Source organism: Carlito syrichta, unplaced genomic scaffold (assembly GCF_000164805.1).
Source record: "Carlito syrichta isolate Samal-C Ts95f unplaced genomic scaffold, Tarsius_syrichta-2.0.1 Scaffold302451, whole genome shotgun sequence".
Lineage (NCBI taxonomy): Eukaryota > Metazoa > Chordata > Mammalia > Primates > Tarsiidae > Carlito > Carlito syrichta.
The window spans coordinates 90,207-108,615 of NW_007246547.1; the positions used below are offsets into that span (position 1 = coordinate 90,207).

The following is an 18,409-nucleotide window of genomic DNA, read 5'->3' on the forward strand; positions in this document are numbered from 1 at the left end:
CAGCAGGTCGAGGCTGCGGTGGCCGGGAGCGGCCAATGCACTCCAGTCTGGGTGACAGAGTGAGACTCCGACTCAAAAAAAAAAAAGATAAAGGGATTTATACAGTGGAAAGTTTCCACATTCTACTTAGTGGTAAAATACTGATTCTAAGCAAACTATGAAAGTAGCTTGTATATAGCAATATCTACAGCAACGATTTAAAAGCTATAAAAAGGGATACAGTTAAAAACACAATACATAAATTCAAATGGAATAATACAAAATGCTCAACACAAAAGAGGGCAGGAAAGGGGAAAAAGAGAAACAACAAACAGAGGGAACAAAAAAAAATAATAATACGATAGCCCTAAATCCAAACATATCATTAAAAAAACAGAGGTTGCCAGAATGACTTAAAAAAATTATTCAAAATTTGATGTAAGGAAAAACACTTAAAATGTAACAATATAGGTAAGTTAAAATTTACAGAGATAAAAGCACTTCCAGAATGGCAGAGAAAGGACCTCCAAAAATCTGTTTCTCCAAGAACTCTGGCAAAAATTATAAAAATCCACTTTTTCACAACTCTGGAAATGCTACTTGGATTGTAAAAAAAGCCCGACTCTCAGTAAGAACAGTGAGCTATGTGATACTTTAACTTCCTCTCAACCTCTCCCCACCTCTGAGGTGGCCCTGAGAACGCAGCAGCTCACAGCCACAGCACTGTGAGGCCAGCAGTCAGTGAAGGAGGCACCCGGGATGCGAGCTCCTCCAAGGCTCCAGCCCAGAGCACTGTCCCCGCTTGACCTGTCTGGCTGCTCCCTGGAAACTCCTACCTGCAAGGCTTTATCTTCAGCTGACCTCACTGGAGCTCTCCCGATGTGAACAGCTTTTTTCCCCAGGGTGTTTGTCAGAAACAATCAGTGATGACTGTTTAACATCACAACCACCCCAGGCACAGGCACCATTAACAGCTGAAGCAAACAAGAAACTGACCAAAAAGCTTAAGAGGAAAAGCTGAGACTCTAGAAGGCCATATGCATGGGTGTGCTCAAAGACCTGCAAAGGCCCTGATTTCTCACCTCCGCTGCCCTTTGAGGCTCTGTGCAAGCAGGAAGTGAGGGTTAAGGCAAATTGCACACTGCCTGCCAAAGCATTGAGGGCTTGCTCCAACATATACACTGAGCCCCTTAGGAAAGACTGGGAGACTTAGTTCAAAGCATTTAAGGAAATCTCTCATCTTCAACGGACCACCAACTAAGCTAAGTGAGCAGAGCCTTCAGTGCCCAAACACAACAAAGAATACAGGTTTTACAGAATTCAGTCAGAAAAGTCACTGAACAAATAGCAGCAGTGACAACAATAAGCAGCAAAACAAACAAACTTCAAGAAGGAGGGCCAAATTATCCAAAGCCAAAAAGACGTTTCTAGTTCCTAATATAATGGGCCCAAGCGACAACATCTCCCTAACAGAATGTGAGGCTAATATTTATGCCCAACCCTCCTACTTGGGCCCAGTACAGTCAGCAATTCCTATGGGTGGGAGGACAGAAAGGGATGAGGTAGTTTATTCGAGGGATGAGATTCTAGCAGGCACATTTTAGCAGTTTTAAAATAATTTATTCTAGGAAAGGGTGAGGAACAGCCTAACACCACATACAATGTGTCATGTGGTACATTTACAACTCACAAGGAAACTGGTCCTAGAAAAGGCCACTCATATTTCAATTTGCCAGTGAAAGTCCGATTTTACCCTAAGACTCAAAACCACAACTGTCTACTCAGGAACCAAGCCCAGTCAAGTAGGGAATAGCCACTGATTCAGAGATATGGTGGACAGCTGCCATTTTTTTGTTTTGGGCATCCCTACCCCTTTCCAGCTGGGGTCCCCCTCTCCCGTATTCTCAGTCTGTGGGCTCCCAGAGGCATCGCCTCACAATGCTGACCCAATATCCACCCTCAGTCCTCCTTACTAACAGAACTTCAAATCTAGCTAGGGCAGCAATACACCCAGCTCCCAGTGACAGATCATGATGGGTGTGAGTCAGTTATGACAATTCTGTTTTCTGTTCATCTAGCCTAATGGCAGCTAGGGATGGCAAAGTGATCTAGCATATAAGGGGACACCTTTGGGGCACTTTTGGGGGACCTTTTGCTCTCCAGTTTTAAAAGGACAGACAACTACCAGTTTGCTCCCCATCTTTCTGCTTTGAACACAGGGGTGGTACCAGGAGCCAAGGCAGCCATCTCACACCCTCAAGGTAAAGGCCAAGAGAAGTGCAGGGGTGCTGGCCCACACTGCTGAGCCACGCCCGACAGCCACACACCAGATTTCTCATCATGTAAAGAAATGAACTCCTTCTTGTTTAAGCACTTTTGGTGGAATTTTCTGTTTCTTGTAGCCAAAGCATCTTTTTTTTTTTGAGTCGCTGTGTCGCCCAGGCTGGAGTGCAGTCGCACACTCATAGCTCACTGGAGCCTCAACCTCCTGGGCTCAGGTGATCCTCCCACCTCAGCCTCCTGAGTAGCTGGGACTGCAGGCACGACCGCCATGTCTGGCAAATTTTTTTTTTTTATTTTTGCAAAGATGAGGTCTTACTATGCTGCCTAGGCTGATCTCGAACTCCTGGCCTCAAGCAACCCTCCTGATTTGGCCTCCTAGAGTACTGGGATTCCAGGCGTGAGTCACTACACCTGGCTTGCTCTACGAACTTTTTCTCTGTTTTGAGTTGGAGTCTCACTCTGTTGCACAGGCTGGAGTGCAGTGGCATGCCTCACAGCCACCGCAGCCTCAACCTGCTGGGGTCAGGTGACCCTTCTGCCTCAGCCTTCCAAGTAGCTGGAACCTTACAGGTACATGCCACCATGCCTGGCTAATTTTTGGATTTACTGTAGAGATGAGGTCTCACCAAGTTGCCTAGGCTGGTCTCAAACCCATGGGCTCAGGCAATCCTCTTACCTCAGCTTCCCAAAGTACTGGGTTTATAGGCATGAGCCACCATGCCCAGCTAGCCAAAGCATCTTAACTGACTTGGTTAGTGACTTAATCAGAGCCAAAGAGACACAAAAAGACTTTTGCTTGGAAAGTTGGAATATCCTATCAATCTTTCCTCCTGGACAAGAATGAAGCTAGATACAGCCCTAAGAGCTGCTATAGAGCACCTCAAAATAACAAGAGGGCATGAGCCTGCCTGAGGACAGAAGGCCAGGGGACAGATGGGAAGACATCAATAATCAATAAGGACATTGAGCTCCCTTATCATCCCTGCCTGAAAAGCAGTCTGTCCTGAGCTAATATCTTTCTTTCCTGCTTAATAACGTGAGCTAGGCCGGGCTTGGTGGCTTAGTCTATAATCCCAGCACTTTGAGAGGCCGAGGCGAGTGGATTGCCAGAGCCCACGGGTTCGAGACTAGCCTGGGCAACTTGGTGAGACCTTATCTCTACAATAAACAAAAAATTAGCTAGGCATGGTAGCGCGCGCCTGTAGTTCTGGCTATTTGAAAGGCTGAGGTGGAAGGATCGCTGGAGCCCAGCAGGTCAAGGCTGCGGTGGCTGGGAGTGGCCACTGCACTCCAGTCTGGGCGACAGAGTGAGACTCCAACTCTAATAATAATAAAAATAATAATGTGAGTTAATATCTTTCTTTGTTTCCTGCTTAAGTCAGTTTGGCTTTCTGACACTTGCAATTAAATGATTCCTAACTAATACAAATATGCTATCATTCGTTCAGTGGCCAGCCAACCAGCCAAACTCTATATTTCATTATTTCTTGACAGTTCAGTCACTGATCAAGACTGAACGACTACAGTGAAGAAAAGTGGGCCCCACTCACCTTCTATTTGTTTCTTCTGCTCAAGTTTCATTTTCTTTGCCAGTAATTTCTTCTCTTTTAACTTCTGGCTACAAATGTAAAACACATACATGATTCCTTAACTACCTATTATATATTAAAAAAAATAAGCATCTACTTGTGGTATTTGAAAAACTTAACAATAACACAAACATTACAACAACAAAATAAACACTTTCTCATGACTCTGCCACTCCGACATGATCACGCTGCTTTCATTATGAGTCAAGATCAAATCCTGGAGAGACCTGAGGCGATGAAAGCAATCTCAGAAATACTGGAGACACTTTCTCATTCTAAGACTTTTAGGGAATGTTTTTACAGTCCTGCTCAGCTCTCTCAAAACTTAGGGACCGTAAAGCTTGTGTAACCACACAGTCACTTGAGGAGGTCCTGTACCCTAGTTTAAGGAACAAGCTAAATGGGAATCTGGTTACAGTACTTTGTTAACCTGACATTAAAATACAGAAGGGGAAGAGACACAGAAATCAATGTGATCACCACAGTCTTGACTTACCAGCTCTGGAGAACCAGTAACAAGCTGGGGGCAATGAGGGACTGGCTCTCTCCCAAGTCATTCCTCTCCCAGGCTGCTCCACCTTAGGTCGTTAGCACCCATGACGACTGGCCATGCAGGTGAACTTTGGGCTGCAAGGACTCGGTTCATCCACCATTCATCCACTTTCTATCCCCTACCCTTAAGTCTCATTACAGTCATGGGAAGCTATGACTTCTTACCGTTTTTTCCGCCGCTTTGCAGTCTGCTCCTCCGCGGCAATTTTATTCTTTTCCAGTCTCTTCTGAAACTCTGCATCCAATTTTTGCTGTAATAAACCCACATCATTTACTTATTTATTTATTTATTTATTTTTTTTGAGTTGGAGTTTCACTCAGTCGCCCAGACGAGTGCAGTGACACGCTCCCGGCCACCGCAGCCTCGACCTGCTGGACTCCAGCGATCCTTCCGCCTCAGCCTTCCAGGTAGCTGGAACTACAGGTGTGTGCTACCACATCCGGTTAGTTTTTTATTTATTGTAGAGACAAGGTCTCGCCAAGTTGCCCAGGTGGGTCTCGAACTCATGGGCTCAGGCAATCCACTTGCCTCGGCCTCCCAAAGTGTTGGGATTACAGGCTGAACCACCGAGCTCGGCCTTACTTATTTATTTTTTAAAACAAAGTTTATTAGAGAAAGAAGAGATCAAAGAAAGGGAGACATGCCAGAGCTGGCATGGGAGAAAGAAACTGCCAAACCCACATCATTCAGACACTCTGTGCTCTGGGTAGACTGTAGGAGGTTTCACTCAGGCTGAGTATGAGTTCTAGAAGACACACCGCAGGGAACGCTATAGGCACCATCCAGGGACTCAAGGCCATTTCAACTTTAAAAGGCCGCCCCACCAGGGCAGATAATCAATATATGGCTCTCTGATGGCAATGTAACTCTTTCAGTTCATTGAGATACCACTCAAGCACAGCAAAAGATAAGGGAGACTACGAGAGGGAGCACACAGGACTCCTGTGGGCAGAGGCAGTTCTCATCATCTGTTCAGCCAGGGTCTAGGATACGACCAGAGCTCTTTAGATGGAATGACCAGACGGCCAGAATCATGGAATTCTCAAGACCTAACCTTAACTACGGTTACTGAATGGCTGCCTCTAAAGCGGCATAACATATACCACATCTGCCATCACCTGCCACTAAATACACACACACAAATGTCTGTATATACTGTATTTCTTCCCAGCAGTACTGTTTCCAAATCTCAGTATTCTCATCTGCAAAATGGGGGAAAATTAAAACTTCTCCTCCCAAAGCTGTTAGGAAGAATAATGAAATGAGATAACCTACAGAAATGCACCTTGCAACTACAGACATCTACTGATACAAGCATCATTTCTCATTTCTTCCAGTCATGGCCAGTGGGGCAAAAAAGAAGGAGCTGACAAAGGAGGAAGAGGTGTCTTCAACTCCTCTGCTGACCTGCACTACCAGGGCTGTGTGAAGTGGTTTAGAGTGGCACAGAAACCAAGTAATAGAAGCCCCCTCTAAGAAGGGAGAAAAGGTCCCTTCAAGAAGGAAATCAGCTTTAATTAAAGGACAACTAGAAAGCAAGTGACTTAAATCTCAAGGCACTTGGTTTGCTCAGAAGTTGAGCTGTAAATGTCTTACTCCGTGATTCTCAAGAAGCTATATTTACCAGCAAGTAAAATAAACAAAGCCAGGTCTCAAGCAGAAGTCGGACTATGTTCCATTAGCAGTGATCTCCTACCAGTCACTGGAGAAGGGAGGGTTCTCTTGCCTCTTTTCTTTTGTTTATTTCAGCCTGTCTTTTGCCATCTGAAATAAAAATCTTTGCATTTCTATGGATATCAAGGACGGTGAGACATTTTTCTGTGTTTTCCCCAGATCTTGAATCAATATAAAAATAATATAAAAACTTCAGACTAACTTATGGTACTTGAGACAACAACCTGACTTATTTCCTCCCCTCTAAAGCAGCTTCCACCACATGATAGGAGCTGAAGAACAACCAACATCTGGGGCCAAAAAAGGCTGCAGGACAAGTAAATCTTAGGTGAAAAGCAGCACAGCAATGATTTCCTTCTGTTCCAAAGTCAGAAGCACTTTTTTCTAACTCAATTTTGGCCTTTCTAATAAGTTCTTACATATTTTTTTGGTTTAGTATTTTCTCTAATATTTTATTTTGGAAATTCCAAATGCAGAAAAGTTAACAGAATTATACAGTACATATGCCCACTACCTTGAATCAACAATTAGCATTCTAAGCCGGACTTGGTGGCTCAGCCTATACTCCCAGCACTTTGGGAGGCCAAGGCAACTGGATTGCCTGAGTCTGCAGGTTCAAGACCCATCTGGGCAACTTGAAGAGACCTTGTCTCTACAATAAATCACAAATTAGCTGGATGTGGTAGCATGCACCTATAGTTCCAGCTACTTGAAAGGCTGAGGTGGAAGGATCGCCGGAGCCCAGCAGGTTGAGGCTGCAGTGGCTGGGAGAGTGCCACTGCACTCCAGTCTGGGCAACAGAGTGAGATTTCAACTCAAAAAAAAAAAAATTAATATTCTGCTGCACTTTCCTTTATCATCTATCTATCTGTCTGTATTTATCTATGTCTCTATTCATCCATCAATCCATCTCACTTTTTTGGTGCATTTCAAAGTAAGTTGCAGACATTGGGACAGTACATTCTTAAACATTTAAGCAAGCACATGATTAAATAGGGTTTAATGTTTGTTTGTGGTTTTTTTCTTTTTCCTTTTATTTAATTATTTATTTATTTTTGAGTTGGAGTCTCACTCTGTCGCCCAGACTGGAGTGCAGTGGCCGCTGCTGGCCACCGCAGCCTCGACCTGCTGGGCTCTGGTGATCCTTCCGCCTCTGCCTTCCAAGTAGCTGGAACTACAGGCCCGCGCTACCACGCCCGGCTAATTTTTTGATTTATTGTAGAGATGAGGTCTCGCCAAGTTGCCCAGGCAGATCTCAAACCTGGTCCAGGGTTCAGGCAATCCACTCACCTCAACCTCCCAAGGTGTGGGATTACAGGTTGAGCCACCAAGCCTGGCTTCTTTTTCTTTTAAAGTAATTCCTACAAAGAACAAAATATCCAGATTCTGAGTGTACAGTTTGATCACCCCAGTCAAGTCCCCTCACACCTCTTCCCATTCAATCCCAATCCTAACCCCCAGAGACAACCACTGTTATGACTTTTTCTCACACAGATTAGTTTCTTTTCTATTTTTTTCAGTTGGAGTCTCACTCTGTCGCCCAGGCTGAAGTGCAGTGGCCGCTCCCGGCCATCGCAGCCTCGACCTGCTGGGCTCCGGCGATCCTTCCGCCTCAGCCTTCCACGTAGCCGGAATTACAGGCATGCGCTACCATGCCCAGCTGATTTTTTGATTTATTGTAGAGATGAGGTTTCGCTGCCCAGGCGGGTCTCAAACCTGCGGGCTCAGGCAATCCACTCACCTCAGCTTCCCAAAGGCGCGGGATGACAGGCTGAGCCACCGAGCCCGGCTACAGATTAGTTTCATCTGTTCTAGAACTTCATATAAATGGAATCACACAACACGGTCTCCTTAGGCAAGGTTTCTTCCACTGAGCATGTTCTAAAGAATCATCAGCCGGGCTCGGAGGCTCAGCCTGTAATTCCAGTGCTTTGGGAAGTCGAAGTGAGTGGACTGCCTGAGCCCACGAGTTCGAGACCCACCTGGGCAACTTGGCGAGACCTCATCTCTACAATAAATCAAAAATTAGCCAGGCATGGTAGCACACGCCTGTAGTTCCAGCTACTTGGAAGGTTGAGGTGGAAGGATCACCAGAGCCCAGGAAGTCGAAGCTGCAATGGTCGGGAGCGGCCACTGCACTCCAGTCTGGGCGACAGAGTGAGACTCCAACTCAAAAAATAAATAAATAAATAAAAATAAAAAATAAAGAATCATCCCAGTTATTGCATATATCAGTAGTTTGTTCCTTTTTGTTACTAAGTAGTATTTTATTTTATGGATGTTTAAACTTTTGTAAACTGATAAACATAAAAGCAGATGTTTTAATTTTTTATTTTTGTTGAGTTGGGGGTCTTACTCTGTCACCCAGGCTGGAGTGCAGTGGCACAATCACCACAGCTTTGACCTCCTGAGCTCAGGTGTTCCTCCCACCTCAGCCTCCTGAGTAGCTAGGACTACAGGCATGCACCACCGTGTCCAGCTAATTTTTTTGATTTTTTTTTTGTAGAGACAATGTCTTGCTGTGTTACCCAGGATGACCTCAAACTCCTGGGCTTAAGTGATTCTCCGCCTCAGTCTCCCAAAGTGCTGGGACTATAGGCGTGAGCCACACCATGCTCAGCCTTGATTTTTTTTTTTGAGTTGGAGTCTCACTCTGGCACCCAGACTGGAGTACAGTGACTACTCCCAACCACCGCAGCCTCGACCTGCTGGGCTCCAGTGATCCTTCCGCCTCAGCCTTCCAAGTGGCAGGAACTACAGGCACGCGCTACCATGCCCAGCTAAATTTTTGATTTATTGTAGAGATGAGGTCTCGCCTGCCCAGGCAGGTCTCGAACCCGTGAGCTCAGGTAGTCCACTCACCTCAGCCTCCCAAAGGCGTGGGATTACAGGCTGAGCCACCAAGCCCGGCTTTGATTTTTTTGTTTTTAATAGACAGGGTCTTGCTATATTGCCCAGGTTAGACTCAAACTTCTGGGCTCAAGCAATCTCCCTGCCTCAAGTCTCCTGAGCAACTGGGATTACAAGCATGAGCCACCATGCCAGACTCTGATGTTTATTAATAGTAAACAGAGACCTGCCTGGGCAACTTGGCAAGACCTCATCTCTACAATAAATCAAAAATTAGCTGGGCGTGGTAGCACACGCCTATAGTTCCAGCTACTTGGAAGGCTGAGGCAGAAGGATCGCTGGAGCCCAGCAGGTCGAGGCTGCGGTGGCCAAGAGCGGCCACTGCACTCCAGTCTGGGCAACAGAGTGAGACTCCAACTCAAAAAAAAAAAAAGTAAGCCGGGATCGGTGACTCAGCCTGTAGTCCCGCGCCTTTGGGAGGCTGAGGTGAGTGGATTGCCTGAGCCCGCGGGTTCGAGACCCACCTGGGCAGCGAGACCTCATCTCAACAATAAATCAAAAAATCAGCCGGGCATGGTAGCGCATGCCTGTAATTCTGGCTACTTGGAAGGCTGAGGCGGAAGGATTGCTGGAGCCCAGCAGCTCGAGGCTGCGGTGGCCGGGAGCGGCCACTGCACTGCAGTCTGGGCGACAGAGTGAGACTCCAACTCCAAAAAAAAAAAAAAAAAAAGTAAATGGACAAATATAGAAGCATATACAAAGGGCAGTATATATTTTCTTGACTCTCATTAATAGCCAGTTAAAAAATATATGGGATGGCTGGACATGGTAGCGCATGCCTGTAGTTCTGGCGTCTTGGAAGCCTGAGGTGGAAGGATAGGCGGAGTCCAGCAGGTCGATGCTGGGGTGGCCGTGAGCATGCTACTGCACTCCAGCCTGGGCAACAGTGAGACTCCAACTCAAAAAAATACACACACACACACACACACACACACACACACACACACACACGTACATATATGAGATTACCCAGCACCACTGCTACCAAAAAACTTTGGTCAAAATCTCTACAGGTCATTATTATTATTTTTTTTAGATGGAGTCTCACTCTGTCGCCCAGACTGCAGTGCAGTGGCTGCCCCCGGCCACCGCAGCCTCGACCTGCTGGGCTCCGGCGATCCTTCCGCCTCAGCCTTCCGAGTAGCCGGGATTATAGGCATGCGCTACCACGCCCGGCTGATTTTTTTGATTTATTGTAGAGATGAGGTCTCACCAAGTTGCCCAGGTGGGTCTCGAACCCACGGGCTCAGGCAATCCACTCATCTCAGCCTCCCAAAGCGCGGGATTACTGGCTGAGTCATCAAGCCCGGCTTCCAAATCATTATTGAGAGATACAATAAAAATTAAACAAATGAAAAAAAAACAGGAGTTTCTAGATGAGATGGCCAAATGTTGTAACATCCATTTTCATTGAAGTTAAGTCACTTCTTGTTTGTTTTATTTGTTTGTGTGTTTTTGAGTCAGAGTCTCACTCTATCACCCAGGCTGGAATGCAGTGGCACATTCACGACCACTACAGCCTCAACTTGCTGGACTCAGGTGATCTTTCCGCCTCAGCCTTCCAAGTAGCTGGAACTACAGGCATGCATCATCAAACCCAGCTAATTTTTCTTGATTTATTGTAGAGACAAGGTCTTGTCAAGTTGTCCAAGCTGGTCTCAAATGCCTGGGCTCAGGCAATTCTCTCACCTCCACCTCCCAAAGTGCTGGGATTACAGGCAAAACCCCCCACTCTTTTTTTTAAACACCTACAGAGCTTCTGGAAAGTTACAGACTGTCTCAATGTTAGCTACTCCCACCCCCCCCAAAAAAATCAAAGATTTCTGGTGGGGATTAAGTACTCCCAAAACTAAATCAGAGAAATAAAACAATGCCCCAAAGGATTTTTTTTTTTTTTGAGTTGGAGTCTCACTCTGTCGCCCAGACCGGAGTGCAATGGCCACTATCGGCCACCGCAGCCTCGACCTGCTGAGCTCTGGTGATCCTTCTGCCTCGGCCTTCCAAGTAGCTGGAACTACAGGCGTGCACTACTATGTCTGGCTAGTTTTTGATTTACTGTAGATATGAGGTCTCGCCAAGTTGCCCAGGCAGGTCACGAAAGGACTTTTTTTTTTTTAAGAGCACCAGGAGAGATGTTTCTAGCCCTTCAGCCAAATAATAGAAAGTTTAACAGTTCTTAATAGCCTGGCGTGGTAGAGTACACCAGCTACTTGGAAGGCTGAGGTGGAAGGATCGCTAGAGCCCAGCAGGTCGACGCTGGGGTGGCTGTGCGTATGCCACGGAACACCAGCCTGGGCCATGGAGTGAGACTCCAACTCACAAAATAAATTTTAAAAAAGATACAATTTCTTAAGCAATTCTCCAACTGTTATAATAATCTACTCTGTCATGAAGAAATGCCAGCCCCAAAGCTAGGAAACCTAAATCCTCAAAGAAAGACACATTGAAAGCACACTACTAGCCGGGCTCGGTGGTTCAGCCTGTAATCCTGCGTCTTTGGGAGGCTGAGGTGAGTGGACTGCCTGAGCCCGCGGGTTCGAGATCCGCCTGTGCAACTTGGTGAGACCTCATCTCTACAATAAATCAAAAACGAGCCGGGCGTGGTAGCGCGCGCCTGTAGTTCCAGCTACTTGGAAGGCTGAGGCAGAAGGATCACCGGAGCCCAGCAGGTTGAGGCTGCGGTGGCTGGGAATGGCCATTGCACTCCAGCCTGGGAGAAAGAGGGAGACACCAACTAAAAAAAAAAAAACAAAAAAAAAAACCAAAAGAGAAAGCACACTACTATTTACATACAACACACAGCTGGTTGTATTGAGGCACTCAGCCACAGAGAACAGAGAAGTAACAACTCAAGTGGTGGTGGGATTCTGCTAGCTGTTCCATTACATGGCAAGTGGCCTAGAAGGGAGAGGGGCTCTGTTATGCCTTTCCACACATAAGGAAGACTCCCAGTCCTCACTCCTCTCCTAGTGTGTGCACTTTGCTGTGCTGATTCTGACCAAGGAGTCACCTGGGCCATGCTTTCTGTGCTGACTGTAGAAGGCAGACTTCATACAAGCCATGACCAGCTGTATCTACTCTTGCTCAGACACTTTTTCCTAAGGCTGTAAGTGCACACTGCTCACATGAGGGTTCAGCCGGTCACATGGCTCACTGACCTTCTCAGCCATGGCATCCATGTAGTCTTGTCGCTGGTATTCTCTCCGGCGCAGATGCCTGTACACGTGGAACTCTCCACTGCCAGCCCCAGCACTTGAGCCTATAACCAGAACAGTCCAGAACTCTAGATGAAACAGTTACCAACACAGGCAACCCTTAACTAAAAGGGCCTAAGGGAAGAAAATGTGGAAGTAATGGAAGAGACCATGTCTATCTTTCTGCCCATTGTACCCCAGAACTGGCATATTGTAAGCATCATTAAATTTTTTGTTCCACGAATGCTGCATGTGAAGTTACTAAAATTCCCACTCTAATAGAGTATTAAGACAAGAAACAGAATGTGGTTCAGTGATCTCCATTACTTCACATTTGATATGCTAGACTTCCAGTGAGTTGAAAAGATGTCCATGACATAGTAAATTAAAAAAGTAGATTACAAAACAGTATGTGCAGAACCACCATATTTTTGGAAAAGTGGTTTTTTCTCTTTTTGATAAATATATACTTTTTCTTTGGAAGGATGGAATCTCAATATGTTGTCTAAGCTGGTCTTGAACTCCTGGCCTCAAGTGATCTTCTCATCTCTGCCTCCCAAAGTGCAGCCACCACACCTGGCCAAACTGCAGGGAGTTTATATCTGCTTTTAAAAAGTATACTTACATGCAAATGTGCGCAGGCATGTACACACACACACACACACACACACACACACACACACACACACACACACAAAGACATTACCCATTACATCTCGGACAAATTCTGGGGGAGGACGAGGTGCCCATTCATTCATTTTCTCTGGAATTGGAACTGCTTTGTCCTGCAACATTTAAACACAAAACCATTGATAAGTATAAACCTGCTGACAAAGTTACAAATCTTATTTCATCCTGTATACTCCGGGGTATAACTAGCCAACACTTACCCTGGGCTACACTTTCCAGAGCAGAACTCTGAAGCTTAAGCCACCGTTCATGGCTGGAAACCTCCAACCTTAACACTGCTAGAAAAGACAAGTCTTTCTAGTCAAACGTACAGGAGACCTCATCCCAATGTTTTCATTACGGACAGGACTGAGGCCCGAACGGGGGAGGTCAGGAGTGATGTGCTCCAAGGGTCTCTGCCAATGTTTCTCTAACAATCTGTGATGTTTAGAAGAAACAAACCCTTCTGCCAGCCTACAGGTTCCACCTTTTCAGTCTAACGCTTTTGTTCAAGGAAAGTTAAACTGGAAAAGGTCTCAGAGTACGGGAAGCCGCTTCACGGCGTCTTCACCCAGGCTGGGCTCTAACCCACGGACAGACGGGAGCTCACTACCTCTGGGGCAGCCTACTGCTTCCCAAGGACTGCTCGGGGGGATCAGGTACTGAGTCGCTGAGTTTGGAGGCGGGGAAGGTGGGCCCGCGGCGCCGGAGAGGAAGGGGGTGGGCCTCGGACCGGCGATGGAGCCCAGGCCTCGTCTCACCGGGTTCTTCATGAGCCGCTCCAGTTTGAGCTTCTGCTCCTCCGCCGCATTCTTGGGGATGACAAGGGCCTGCGGCTCCTTCTTGGGCCTCGGCGGTCGCACCGCGGTGGCGGCGGAGCTCGCCATGACCACCTTCCGGCCGCCCCGGCGAGCGACGGCGGCGCGCACGAGTGACGACAGAGCCGCGCGCCCGCGACGCAGGCGCAGTCTCCGAAGGGAGGGGCTGGGCGGAGTGGCGAGCCGGAAGCCGCCTGCTGCATATTCATGAGCCCTCGGCCGGAGTGGGTTATTGGGTTCAAAGCGGCTGGGTTTCCTTTCCCGTCTCTGAACAACTCAGTGCAGCCAAATGCCTGCGTCCCTGGGGGAGAGGCGGCCTCCGTGCCCGAGTCCCTAGCCGACCTCTCCAGGGCCTGTGGGCGACAGCAGGCCACCGCTCAGCCCGGCCGGGGTTCTCAGCGTCTCCTCCCGCTCGGCTCTCCTGGCCTCCGGGCGTGGTCTGGGCCGTTCCTGGGATCTGGATCCCCCGCTCTGTGGCCGTCTCCTGTTTACGTGAGACAGCACAAACGACATGGGTCGCTGGGCCCCTCGAAGACTGAGCCTGTCTCCTTTGTCCTCGAATGGCAGCCAACAGCCCCCTGCGGAGCGACTGAACCTTTCGTAGCGCGCGACGAAGTGGCTCACGCAAGAAGCCACGCGTAGGCCTCCTGCTGGCCGGCAGGATCCCGCAAGCCCTGACTCAGTGGCAGCGCGGCCTTCTGGAAGAACGGCCTGGGGACGATCAGCGGGGCCGAGCACGGGCTTCCGCGCTGCTGGAATCTGCGTTTTGGGGAAAGACGAGCTCAACGATCGTGGCTCTTCCGGTCCATAAGCTCAGACATGATTCCGATGATAAGATTATACCTCTGTACTTTAGAGCCAGAGGGACCCTCACACCCGAACCTTGACGACATTTTGCTCTACTGGAACTTCTGGGCACATTCAGAGCACGCCACAGCCTGTGTATGAACGGGGTGCTGAGACACTGCTTTGGAGCCATCTAATAGGTTGGTGCAAAATTAATGGCGCTTTTGGACCGCGAGTTTTAAGTCATGACTGGGCTCAAGCACATCCTTATTCATCAAAATGGGAGCCGTTGCGATCAACACATTTTGGCCCATGAGAAATGTGTGTGTATTCCTGTCGCGCAAAAATCCGTGCTTCAGGATTCGATGAATTCTTGGAAAGCGCTCTCTGCATCCTACCGGTCGTGGAAGCGTCCCTGGGAAAAGTTGTCGAGAGGCTTGAAGAAATGGTAGTCGGTTGTCAAGAGGTCAGGGGAATATGGCAGATGAGGGGAAACTTCGTATCCCAACAAGCTCTCCTAGCTCTCCAGCATCTTTTTTTTTGAGTTGGAGTCTCACTCGGTCGCCCAGACTGGAGTGCAGTGGCCGCTCCCGGCCACCGCAGCCTCGACCTGCTGGGCTCCAGCGATTCTTCCGCCCCAGCCTTCCAAGTAGCTGGGATTACAGGCACGCGCTACCACGCCCGGCTGATTGTTTTATTTATTGTAGAGATGAGGTCTCGTTGCCCAGGTGGGTCTCGAACCCGCGGGCTCAGGCAATCCACTCACCTCAGCTTCCCAAAGGCACGGGATTACAGGCTGAGCCACCGAGCCCGGCTGCTCTCCAGCATCTTGACTCTCCCTGCTGATTCTGAGACTTGTCAGCTTTCATGATCACATGAGCCAATTCCTTATAATAAATACATCCGGCAGGTTCTTTGTCTCTGGAGGACCCTAATACAACTATTTGTTAAGATGTCTAATGATAGAATTGTCCTCACCTCCCAACAGCATCTAATCCCGACTAAACATGCACTTGCTAGAATCTTCCCCCAAGCACCTACCATAAGCCCAAATCCTCTAATAAGCCATTTTTTAGCCTCCTCTGACTGAGGTAAGCACAGTCTTCCTTCTTGCAACAAATAATAAACCCAACTTTTTCAACTACAGGTGTGCTCCTGGAAGTCTTTGCTGTTATTGGTTTTCTTGTCATTTGTCACCCACTGGAGGGTAGAAACGTTGTTTAGTTCACTGCTGCATCCCAGCATCCGCGGCAAGTCCTGACCCACAGCAAGGCACACAGTAAAGATATGCTAGAAGAAATGGGATCCTCAGCCAGGCTCGGTGGCTCAGCCTGTAATACCATGCCTTTGGGAGGCCGAGGTGAGTGGTTTGCCTGAGCCCGCGGGTTCGAGACCCACCTGGGCAACTTGGCGAGACCTCATCTCTACAATAAATCAAAATAAGCCAGGCATGGTAGCGCGCACCTGTACTTCCAGCTACTTGGAAGGCTGAGGCGGAAGGATCGCTGGAGCCCGGCAGGTCGAGGCTGCGGGAGCAGCCACTGCACTCCAGTCTGGGTGACAGAGTGAGACTCCAACTCAAAAAAAAAAAAAGAAAGAAATGGGATTCTGGGAACAGGCACCTCAGATGTCACTGTTGCCAGCGCTGCCCAGGACAGCCCTCCAATGAAGTCTCCCAAGGGGACAAACAGAGTGGATGATACTTGGAGGGTGCTGTGTTTAGTCTCTAAACACAGTTTAGTCTCTAAGCACAGTTGCCTGATAGTGGGTGATTTTTTAAGAGCCAAGGGTGAAGAGTTGGGGGAGGTCTTTGGGTGGCCCAAGTCTGTCACTGGAATCTGGAGAGGGCTTGGGGGTGGTGGTCATGCACACAAACATACCCTACATCACACACCCTAGCAACCCAGTACCTCACTTTTCTGAAACTCCACAAAACAAAGACTTTACCTGGAGTGTCTTTTCCTTCCTGGATAAATCCCATACCAGCCACCAGTCTTCTTCTTCTTCTTCTTTTTTTGGTTTATTGCAGAGACGAGGTCTCACCAAGTTGCCCAGGCCGGTCTCAAACCCCTGAGCTTAGGCAATCCTCTTAATCCCCTTGCTTCGGCTTCCAAAGTGCTGAGATTCTAGGCTTGAGCCACCACGCCGGCCCACATAGCCTCCTTAACCTGACCTAAATGCTCCTCCTCTGTGGACCTCCTCCATGAAGCCTTCTCTGATTTTTCCTCCCCTCCTCCCACCTCCAGGCAGTAAGTTACTCCCTTCTGGGTACCTCCCATGTTCTGGGTGCCAGTGGCTGGCAAGGTAGTTACTACAGTGTGTCCTTACCAACTACGTCCCCACAGGCCAGCAGGAGAGCGGGGCCAGAATCCCAGCATCTAACCCTGGCCTGGTATAGAGTGGGTGCTTCCCGAAAGCTTGAGGAACAGAGGAACGAAAAATAAATGAAGATCGAATGAATGAGTCAATGAGACAGATGGAGAGGGGAGTGAATGAAGGAGGAAGTTGAGTATGAGAAGGAATGAATGAACAATTCGTAAGTGGGCCTGGTGCAGTGGCCCACACCTGTAATCCCAGCACTTTGGGAGGCTGAGGTGAGAGGATTGCTTAAGCCCAGGAGACCAGCTTGGGCAACATAGCGAGACCTCATTTCTACAAAATATCAAAACATTAGCTGGGTGTGGTGGTGCACGCCTGTAGTCCCAGCGACTTGGGCTGCTGAGGTGGAAGGATCACCTGAACCCGGGAGGTTGAGGCTGCAGTGAGCTGTGATCATGCAACTGCACTCCAGCTTGGGCAGCAGAGGGAGACCCCAACTAAAATAATAAGTGAACACTCAGTGAATGAATAAACACATGAGACAGTGGATTAGTAGAGAATGACAGAGCTAGGAGGGCAGGGCAGTGTCTGTCCAGGTGGCAGAATCTCCCTGGCACCCCCAGCTCAGCATCTGGCACAAGCTGGTGCTTGGCGGATAGCTGCTGAATGAAAGTTAAGTGCATGGCCGGGCGTAGTGGCTCACTCCTGTCATCCCAGCACTTTGGGAGGCAGAGGCGAGAGGATTGCCTGAGCCCGTGGGCTCGAGACCAGCCTGGGCAATTTGGTGAGACCTTGACTCCACCATAAAGCAAAAAATTAGCTGGGCATGGTGGTGCACGCCTGTGGTTCCAGCTACTTGGAAGGCTGAGGCGGAAGGATCGCCGGAGCCCAGCAAGTCAAGGTTGCAGTGGCCATGAGTGTGCCACTGCACCCCAGCCTGGCGACAGAGTGAGACTCCTATTAAAAAAAGAAAAGAAAGTTAAGTGAATGAATAGACACAGGTGGGGAGAGTTAAGGCGTATGTGTGTGAAGGAGCTGATAATAACTACCTGAGTGTCTAAGTCTGGTCTAAGCTGTTGACATACTTATTGTCATCCTAATTTGACAGAGAAGGAACTGAGACCCAGAGGAAGAAGTGATTGGCTCAGGATCGCCTAGACTCAAACCCAACCGTTTGGCCCTGGATCTGCGAGGACCTGATATGACTCAAGAATGGAAGGAAGTCTTCCTGGAGCTGCCACCAGACTTGACGTCCTGTTTCCCGAGATGGATGGGGCCTCTCCCTCACCTCCAGATGCCCCAGGAGAGGATGCAGGTCCTGAGTGCCATCCTGTCTGCCACCAGAGGGCAGCCAAGCCTCACCCAGGCCCCTGGGGCCCCAGAATCCAGCCACTGGGTGCCTTAATCTGCCTTCCCTGAGACCCATATCTGGGCCCCCAGGGAGCAGGTTTTCCAGAAGACACCAGGGCTTGGGAGATGGGCAGACTTGGTGCCAAAGTTTGGCTGCACCTATCCTGGGCTTGGGCAAATGACATAGTCTCTCTGAAGCTGTTTCTTTTTCTTTTTTTTTTGAGTTGGAGTCTCACTCTGTAGCCCAGACTGGAGTGCAGTGGCCACTCCTGGCCACCACAGCCT

The 18,409-nt window shown here is 48.5% G+C and overlaps 1 protein-coding gene across 1 annotated transcript in view; it reads right to left on the bottom strand.

Moving 5' to 3' along the window:
• PRKRIP1 (PRKR interacting protein 1 (IL11 inducible)) overlaps window positions 1-13,802 on the bottom strand; it is a 33,173-nt gene extending 19,371 nt beyond the window's left edge. Inside the window, exons 1-5 of the mRNA XM_008056734.2 lie at window positions 13,613-13,802; window positions 12,889-12,967; window positions 12,147-12,247; window positions 4,569-4,654; window positions 3,813-3,880 (exon numbers count right to left, since the gene is read on the bottom strand). Coding sequence (XP_008054925.1) covers window positions 3,813-3,880; window positions 4,569-4,654; window positions 12,147-12,247; window positions 12,889-12,967; window positions 13,613-13,738 — 460 coding nt within the window. The 5' untranslated portion in view covers window positions 13,739-13,802. The remainder of the gene's footprint in view (window positions 1-3,812; window positions 3,881-4,568; window positions 4,655-12,146; window positions 12,248-12,888; window positions 12,968-13,612) is intronic.
• Window positions 13,803-18,409: the final 4,607 nt, after the last annotated feature.